Source organism: Carya illinoinensis, chromosome 7 (genome assembly GCF_018687715.1).
Source record: "Carya illinoinensis cultivar Pawnee chromosome 7, C.illinoinensisPawnee_v1, whole genome shotgun sequence".
Lineage (NCBI taxonomy): Eukaryota > Viridiplantae > Streptophyta > Magnoliopsida > Fagales > Juglandaceae > Carya > Carya illinoinensis.
In genome coordinates, this window is record NC_056758.1 from 34,584,568 (window position 1) to 34,594,616 (window position 10,049).

Consider the following 10,049-nt stretch of genomic DNA (forward strand, 5'->3'; position numbering starts at 1 on the left):
GTAAAATAATTAAATTTAAATTTATTTACTAACTACATTTACGAATACAATTATTTCAATAAAATATTATTTATTTATCAATTTATATTTTTTTTCTAAAAGCATTATATTGTTAATCAAAGTTTTTTCCTTCATGAAAATAATATTAATTCTTAAAAATAATATTTCTATACACTAGGCGAATGTCCCTTGGACGTTGCCCAACTATTAGTATATATATATCTAATATATATATAAACGTGAATGCGTGTGGAACAATATTTTTGTCTAACACTTTTTCTTACTATTTTACCCTTGTTTTGTGTACGTTTTCTACTGAGTTGAACGAAAATCTCTCTCCCTCCATATCTCTCTCATCTTCCACTTAGAATCTTGTATACGGTAGCGAATAATCTCAGCTGAGAAACGAAGACAGTTTCGGTGGAGGATCCATGAGGGAAGGGAGCAGATCGATGGCAAGGGAGAGGGGAAGCTTCGATAGAGGGTTGGAGACCACTCGTGGTGGCACTCACGGTGGCTATGGGCAGCAACGTATGGTAGGTACACTGATTTGGTGAGATCAAGAGCTAGAGAGAGAGAGAGGGCTTCGAGAAGGAAGAGAAAGAAGGGCCTGGGGTGGGAAAGTGGCCAGTGAGAGTGTGCTCATGGTACCATCGACGTGCGACGGTGATTAGCTCAGAGAGAGAGAGAGAGGGGTCTAGGTTTTAATCTTGCTATTCATCTTAGGGTTTTTAATTTTAATCTAATGATGGAGATTTGAACACATAGAGAAAGTAAAATAAACTAGATAAATAAATAGAAAATAAATTAAAACTGGATTAAAAAATAAGCAAATTTTTAATTTTTAATTATATTAAATTAATAATATTTTAATAAAAATATTATCATCTTATAATTTTATTATGAAAAATATTATAAAAATTCTATTTGAGTAGGTAATTTATAAATTAATATTATTATTTATAAATAAAATAAAATCATTATAAATACTATACAATTATTTGTGGACTTACGTCTATCTTCTCTCCAAAACATTAAAATTATCTCATCTCACTTTCAATTCAAACATACAAATTTTTTAAAAACTATTTCAATTCATCTCATCTCAACTTAACAATTTTACTATTATTTACAAATCTTCTCAACTCATCTCATTTTATCTCTTAATCAAAATGAGGCCTTAATGATTTTGAAAGTTTAAAGGTTTTGTTAATAATTGCTTTAAAGTACAATGATTTTATATTAAAAAAAGGCATCTTGATAAACTCTTATTATTTTATTTGCAAACAGATAAACATCCTGAGCATTGGTCAATAAATGAAAAAGAGATGCATGCACATATGCTTATTACTTCGATGGGTTACTTCAAAGCAACCGACAAAAGACAAAAGTGTCTTGATAAATATATTACCAATACTTGGACGATGCATAATGGATACATTCACCGTGATCTTTTTACAAATAAAATAATCAAATCAGCAGTTTTAATGGATTTTTTGTTTCTTATTTTTCAAAATATATTATTACAATTTGTTATTTTATTTTATATATTAATTTTTACAATATACTATATATTACTTTATTTTTTTCGTATCATTTAAATATTATATTTTTTAAGATTTTTTAGTAAAAAATCAACAACGAAAGAGAAAATTGAATTTAAAATATTTATAATAATGAATACTTTCCGTAACAAAATGCAAAATAAGAATCAAATATTAAAAAAAAATAAAGTTACATTTGAAAGAATCTCTTTATATTTAAAAAAAAAAAATTATATTATAGAGGAGTGCTAAACTGCACCCCATCCATTACTTTATTGGATTCATTTTTTTTATTCTACATTTTATTGAATGGTGAGTCCAAGGCCTAGGAATCATCTTCATTTTTATTTTTATTTTTTTTAAAGGAATAAATATTTGTTCCAAATCTTATAATCTTGACTTTGATTTTAATTCAACCTAAATGATGCATGCCCACATTAAGTATTTCTTGCACTTTATTCATTTCAATGCATATTAGAAATCATTGTGATTTTGCATTTTTTTTAAATAAAACAAATGGAATATAGATATCTTGTAATTGTATTCGATGATTTTTAAAGCAACCGAATATGATTACAACGAAAAAATTTGTGCTATAATTGCAAAAACATGAGAATCTTAGAGCCATGGTAAATCATTTTATCTCATCATTTTAAATTATCATTCTTTACATGATAAATATAACATAATAATTGTTAAAATTACGCAATTACGAATATTTTCATTAATTTTAGCTGTTGAGTCTATCTAGAAGTAGAGCAATTAGTAGATGTATAACAGTTGTTATCTTCGAATTGATAACAAAAGAAATATTGAATTGTACAACTGTTAATCTCTTTGAACACAGGTAGAATGTTTAATGCATTATGTTTTTATATTTTTTTCATTATTACAAGAGTATCTACTATATTTAGCAAATATTACAACTACAATTTTAGAAAATGAATGGATATGTACTTGCACGCAAAAATGAATCAACATGGACAATTGCGTTAGAATAAACTCAATATATTCTCTGCCCATCCTATATATCAAATTATGTCATAAGTACTCAAAATCTCTTCTTCTTAAACTTCTTACTGTTGTAATTATATACTTAAATAATTAAGATACTAAATTGTATGTAAAGTATATACTTCTTTCTTGACTTTGTATATTTTGTTTAATTTTTGTTTAAATTTCTTTTTCCATCTTCTCATTTACTATTTTGTACTATTTTTTTTGTTTTGTCTTTATATTTATTAACTAGGCATACGTGCAGCGCATGTTGCCCTTGCTAGTGTATATACATAGATATACCTATTAACCAGATTTCTCATATCAAAGGGTTGAGACCAGTGTTTTTGATATTGTACGATCGGTATATGCTGTATCGGCCACTGATCTGATGCATGTAATACCTTCGTTTCGTATCGCTCTAAATACCGGGTGTACCGACCTATACCGGCCGGTATTTGCTTTCATGGCCGAAACAAATATTTCATCCGGTACACACTTTGCAACCTATTTGGATGGCATTTTTGCAATTTCAGTAAACATCTAGGGGCTATTTTGGACTTTCACGTTAACATGTTATAACTTAGGGTTTTATTTTTTTTTAACCAATTCGGTTTCACTGCAGTGGCACCCCAAACCTTCGAAGTCCAAATTTTGAAATTTCAATCAGCTCACACAATTCGTCTCGTCGCACGTCACCGTCATCTGCCTCAGCTCGTCTCACAGTCGCATCTCTAATCTCCATCGCAGGGAAACATTGGTATGATATTGATATGTATTATGTAGTCTATGTTGAATATTTATGATTGGAATTTGGTATAGAATTTTGATTCGCAAGCTCTCTCTTTTGTCCTTTTTTGTTTGTTTGTTTCTTCCCGAGCATTTTCGTAGGCTCCGTTTTGTGATCTGAATATCCAATTGTTAGTGAAGGAAAATTCTGTAATACGTGTTCCTCATGTGTATCTAAAGCTAAAATATAAATTTAGTATATCATATATATTTTTTGTGGAAGCCGTAGGTAAAGACATTGTAGGTAAGCTAAAAGAATGCACTATGCAGCCTGTCTAATCTATTTATTTTGCATATATATTTATTGCATTCAACTTATCATTACAGCTAAGTGTAACTCATAATTGGGAATTAAAAAGTTAAACCTGGTTGTTGCTTAGACTAGTTCTTGATGGAACTCAATTGCATAATAGTTCAAATTCTTTATGTTCTAAAACATTTTGTTACTCTAAGAGTGTAAAGTCTAATGCTTTATTTTATTATTTGAGTATTGTTGTTTTTAAATTTTATTTAGGATTCTTTGGTCCAAACGGCAACCCCCATGTATATTTTGGTCTACCTTCCTAATAATTTTAGGAACAACTCATGAGCTATGTTGAAATGAGGAAGGGGATCCATTGGCTTTTAATTAGTTGTTCGTTTCTCTTTTAATTAGCTTTTAATTATTTTAGTTCAAATGCTGAATGTTGTTGTTCATCTTTCTAAGTTTTTAAGTTTCTTACTTCTTTTGACTTTTTTTAATTTTGCTTACTTATAAGTGTTAATTTTTTATACTTTAATAGTTAAAAAGTCTAGTTGTCAATCAACCGGTGGTATGACTTCAACTTCAACACCTGCTCCTGTAAGATTAGAATATCCAGCATGAGCCCATGCACGTGCAGTGCCATGGACAAGAAATAATACTGAATATTTATATTGTAATAAAGTAATTAGAGGTGTCGGGATCATTCAGTTGAAGCATCATCTAGCTAGTATTCCAAGCAATGTAGAAGCATGTAAAAAGGTATCTGAAGATATAAAATAGCAAATAAAAGAGTTGCTTGATGAAATGAAAAAAAGTAAAGAGAAGAAAAGAAAAATAAGTTCAGAGATTTGAGGTGATATAGATTTAACATCTGATGATATTGATGATAGTAATAGTATAGAGGGACAGTCTCAGCTTTCAAAAGGTAAGGGGAAGTCGAAAGAATCTAGAACTAGACAGTTAGTAGGGGGATTGAATAGATTTTTTGCTCTAAGAATAACTCCTGGGGCCTAATCTTCAATTAAGAGTTCTATGTGTTCAAATGAGATGATTGTAAAAGCAAAGATGGCTGTAGCACACTGGGGTGTAGCACACTGGTGGTATGATGCTAATATGCCTTTCAATGCAACTCAATCCAGTTTTTATCAACTAGCTATCGATACCATGACTGCCATCAGGCCAAGATTCAAGAGTCATTCTTTATATGAGTTGAGAGGAAATTTGTTAAAGATAGCTGTGAATGAGGTTCAAGATTATTTGTAACAAATTAAGAATGTTCGAAATGAGACCGATTGTTCACTAATGGCAGATAGTTAGACAAACCATAAACAACAATTAATAATCAACTTTCTAATTTATTGTCCGAAATGTACAATGTTCTTGAAGTCTATTGATACATCTGGTCTTAGAAAAGATGCTGAAACATTGTTTAATATCTTTGATGAGGTTGTTCAAAAAATTGGAATTGAGAATCTTGTGCAATTCATAACGGACAATGATACAAGTTATAAAGCTGCAAGAAAAAAGTTACAGCAGCAGTATATCTCTTTCTACTGGTCCGTTTCTAGCTTCTGCAGCTCATTGCATAAACTTGATGTTGAAGAATTTTTTTGATCCAAGGCATTTTTTCCTTATTGATGATACTATAAAAAATGTAAAAAATATAACAAATTTCATCTATAACCATGATTAGGTTATGATATTGATAAGAAAAGACTTCACCAAAGGTCGTGATTTGTGTCGTCCTGTAATTACAAGGTTTGTGACAAATTTTTTAAGTATCCAATACTTGCTCTTGTTTAAAAAAGAACTCATACAAATGTTTACTTGTGATAAATGGATTGCATCAAGCCATTCTAAAAGTAACATATGGAAGGGGACAATTAGGATTGTTTTAGAAGATAAAGAGTTTTTGGCTCAATGTAAATTTTTTGTTAAAGTTAGTAAGCCTTTAGTTTGTGTTTTACGACTTGTTGATGGGGATGAGAAGCCTACAATGGAATACTTATATGATGCAATGGATAGAGCGAAAGAAAACATAAAAGCAAAATGCAATAACAAAGTTAGTGTATTCAGTCTATTCATCAGGATCATTGATCTTAGATGGGATAAGTAACTTCACAGTCCATTACATGCGGCAGATTGTTTTCTTACCTTGGAATTTACTATAGCCCTAGCTTTAAAAATAAAAATGATGTTGTAAGAGGCTTCAACAACTGTGTTTTGAAGATGGAACTTGATCCCGATAATCAAGACAAGATCATTGCATAACTTGACTTGTATAAGAATGCAGTAGGTGAGTTCGGATATTTTTTAGCAATCCGTCAGATTAATCCAGATATTATCATTTATCAATATCATTTGTTAAATAGTATGTCTTTGTACTTTAAATTTTATCTTATTTTATTTTTACTTGCATTTAATTAATAATTTATAATTACATTATTGTTATAGTTGCATGGTGAACCTAATTTGGTTACGAGGTTTCAACACTTCAAAGGTTTGTTGTTCGAGGACTAAGTCAATTTTGTAATTCAACTAGATGTGAGAGAAACTAGAGTACATATGATTTTATTCATTCGAATAAGAGAAATAGATTAGTGCATAAATGTTTGAATAACTTAGTATTTGTTTGTTATGACTTGAAGTTGCGAGAGAGCTAAATTTTTTTATTACTAATGTTTTTCATTGTTGAAAAATCTATAACATTTTCACTTATGTCTGATTTTAGTTTAACAGGAGCATAAAAAGGGAAGAAATGATTTAGATCCAATCAATCTTGAATAAATTGACTTGATAGAAAAATGGATGGATGAAGAATTTGAGCTTCTTGATGAAGAAGATTTAGATTGGGTAAGTATTAAAGAGTCATTAGTCTCACTAAATAAGGAAAACAATGATAATATTGATGTTGATATTGATGACGGTGGTGACATTGATAATAATATTTTATTTAACATGTCGAATCCTGATCCTTATTATCTTTTTTATGAGAATGCGTGATTTTATTTTAATGGTTGGATTACAAACTTTTTTAATTTTACAAGTATGTTTGTTGGAATTTTTTTTTTTTTTTGTTTTTATATGATGTTTGTTGTAACTTAAAGCTTAAGAACTTATGTTAGTTGTAACTTAAAACTTAAAACTTGTACCAAGAAGTATTGAGTTTATAATTTATTTTGTTGTTATTTTGGATGTAATAAATGCTTGTATATATATAATTTATCTAAATATAACCTATTTCAAAACGATATACAAAATGATACCAATATCAAAACGGTATTGGTATCTAAATATTATTCAAAAATGATATATAAAACGATATTAATATCAAAATATTTCATTCCTTCACATTTAAATCTATGGTTGAAACTCATCCTGTGCAGCAGAAGCTCCCCGTAAAGTTAAGTTCTACGTTCGCTCCTGTGCTCTTATTGCACACCTTTTTTTTTGTAAGTTCTTATTGCACACCTAATCTCTTATTGAGCTATCGTCTATAACTTTTTTACAATTATATTATAATTCATCTCCCAACCACCTAATATAATTATTCAATTTTCATAATACATGTACAACCCTTTCAACAACTCTTGATACAACCATATTTTAAAATGAGGGCATATATGTAAAGTGATATTACTTTTATAAGTTCCTTTACAAAAATACCTCTCATTTAAAACATAGAAATATAAAAAGTTGTAAAAAAGTTATATCTCTATCATTTTCCTTCCAAAATTATTATCCTCTATTTGAAGTAAAGTTATATATATGCACCATGATGGGATAACCTCCAGGCTCCACAAGTCAATGGTGAATCATCCTAGCATCACAAACACAGAGAACTGAAGAGAAAACAACATGCACAATATTAACAAGATACGAGAGATCCAGTTAACATACTTAGCAAATACATGGAGAGGGCGTGGGGTGCGGCAAAGGTTTAAGCAAAACAGACATTGGTTACAGCAGTGACACCTAGAATAGCACTTAATACCTAGAAGTCATGCACATTGAAACAGCATCCCTTTCCTCAGCACAAAAGAACAAGAGCCACAAAAAACAGATCCGTTCAATTTAAATCTTTCACTCGAAGGCCCATTGGTTCTCCCTGCGAACCTCCTCTTCTTCCTCTGGTGTGAAGTCATTCTTGATGTTGAATGTCTTGCGGATTTCCTCTGGAGTTTTGCCCTTGATCATGTCAGCCACATTCTGGCATGTCAGATCCAGCAAGCTCTTGATGTTCAGATAGTTTGCGGCCTACAAGAACATATTCCAAAGTGAACCGTCTTCCAACCAAATATGGTAGAAGAATACAACACCAGTAGAAGTTTAGTGCTTGTTTGATGCAAGAACAAATAACAGGGTCCCTTCAACGGCCCCTTTGTTATAAATCTCTCGCAATGGATTTGACAAATAAAATACCACAATCTTGATGCTCTAGGAGCATATTGCAGGTTCACAGGACAATGCTAAGTCATCATAATAACTGGTCCTTAAACAAGAAACTAAACGTGTCTAACAAAATATAGGATATCTGCTGATTTTTAAGAAAAGACTAGATTCTATTTGGAAGAACTTCCAAGATTGAAAATTTAATGGACGAGTCGATGACTTTATTGTATCAGTTGTAAATCCTAGATAGGTATTCCTCTTGTATTCGTCTCATGTAATTGGGCTATGCCTATTATTTTCTATTAATAAAACTTATCAATTACCTATAAAAGAAAAGGAAATTCAAGATTGAAAAGGCAAGAGCAAGTCTATTGTTACAAAAGCAATATTTCACAACAAAGAAAACAGAAAAGCTACTAAACCCATATATGAACACAGAAAAAAGATTGCAAAAAAGCAACAAGGATGATAAAAGAAATATTATTGATTAGTGAAAAATTAATCCTTGAAACATTGGAGTAAAGGGTCTCGTACGAATTCGTTACATGAACTTCCAAGCACTTAAATATTACCAACAAATTTTCCGTTTAGTGAAAAGTCAATCCTTGAAACAATGGAATAAAGGGTTTCGTAGGAATTCGTTAGATGAACTTCAAAGCAATTAAACATTAGCAACAATTTTTTTCCGTCAGATTCATTGAAACACAACGCTTACCCTTTTTGCAAGCACACTTGACTCAGAAATCCAACAATTACATAAATCATCAGCATTTCTTAACTCGCTTTATCCATGGATCCAACCGCAAGTACTCGACTAAAACAAAGAAGATAACTAGGCAGGTGTATAATTTTACCGTCAGAATGATTTATTTGATCTCACAAAAACTCCAGATAAAAAGTGGAGGTGGTAATTAGCAAAACGTCACGGTTCCTTTATACCCGAAACATAATACGGTGGTATAAATTCTCATTTATCAAACCAGGCGCAGAATACCCAAGGAAAAGGAAAAACAAAAGAAAAAAGATAGATTACATAGAATAATTAGCGTTTCTCCGTTTCTTCCAGAACTTTCTCAACGGCCAAAAACTTTATGGACACCGAAGGCAAGACATCGAAGCAAAACCCTAGAATAAAAACTGCTAAAAAAATCTACCAAGGAAAATTATTCAACGGCAGAATCAAAACCCAAATCATAAGGAAAATAAAAAAAGTAAAATCACCAAATATTGAGGGGGTTGAATTAGAAGGGAAAATACGGACCAGGATTAGATCGAAAAGGGTGGCTTGGTCGACCCTGACGAACTCGGTGTCCCAAGTCTTGAGGTCCTCGTCGAGGGAAGCAGCGCGGTCCTCGGCCTTCGGGGCCTCTACGTGCTTCTTGCAGTACTCGATGACCTTGGAGAGGATCTTGCTGGTCACGTTCGGGAGCGGGATGCCATTGTCGGCGCAGTCGTCCTCGATCATGTGCTTGATCGTTTGGGACTCCAGCGCCACAGCCTCGTCCACCTCGAAGGTCTCGCCGTCGGAGCTCTTCAACGTTATCTTCCTCCCTGACGACATCGTTCTTTCTCCTATAAATTTTTCTGAAGGATCCTAAAACGCAAACCCTAGGCTATGGGACTTTCTAGTTTCTAGGCAGGCAGGGAGCGAGGGATCGGATAAGAATCGTCAAGTCAGAGACAATACAAACGAAATTATAGCGAGTGGAGAAGTAAATGTGCGAGTATATATAGAGAAAGAAATGCTTTTCCCACAGATTCAGTTTTTTTATTTTTATTTTTTATTTAATAGTTAATTAAATAACTTTTAATAAATTTATGATTTTTATTTATAATTTTTAATAAGTTTTAAAAATTATTCGGAAAAAAATATTAGAAAGAGACAAAAGAATTTTTCATATAGATAGAGAAATGTCGCCGTGCCGTTCCATGTATACCCCTATAGTGTATTGTTATTTTTTTTTTCCACTTAATCATTAAGAAAATAATTTTAAATATATTAATATATTTTTTTACTTAATAATTAAGGAATTGATTAAAAAAAATTTAAAATTTTTTTAAAAAAACCGCTTAGCGATACGCCA

The 10,049-nt window shown here is 31.3% G+C and overlaps 1 protein-coding gene and 1 long non-coding RNA gene across 2 annotated transcripts; one reads left to right on the forward strand and one right to left on the reverse strand.

The window, feature by feature from the left end:
* Positions 1 to 3,165: 3,165 nt before the first annotated feature.
* LOC122316640 lies at positions 3,166 to 6,750 on the forward strand. The gene is made up of 2 exons (XR_006244286.1): positions 3,166 to 3,300; positions 6,305 to 6,750. It is a non-coding gene; the product is annotated as an uncharacterized LOC122316640 (long non-coding RNA).
* Positions 6,751 to 7,416: 666 nt separating this feature from the next.
* LOC122316639 (SKP1-like protein 1B) lies at positions 7,417 to 9,673 on the reverse strand. Its single transcript, XM_043133322.1, has 2 exons — positions 9,227 to 9,673; positions 7,417 to 7,830 (listed from the first exon to the last, which is right to left on the reverse strand). Exons 1-2 carry the CDS (start codon positions 9,524 to 9,526, stop codon positions 7,657 to 7,659), a joined length of 474 nt encoding a protein of 157 aa, XP_042989256.1. The 5' UTR covers positions 9,527 to 9,673; the 3' UTR covers positions 7,417 to 7,656.
* Between the last annotated feature and the right edge of the window lie 376 nt (positions 9,674 to 10,049).

Coding starts and splice junctions, on each gene's coding strand:
- LOC122316639 (XM_043133322.1), bottom strand. CDS start 9,526: ATGTCGTCAGGGAGGAAGATAACGTTGAAGAGCTCCGACGGCGAGACC. Junction 7,831..9,226: donor CCCTTTTCGATCTAATCCTG/GTCCGTATTTTC, acceptor ATGTTCTTGTAG/GCCGCAAACTATCTGAACAT.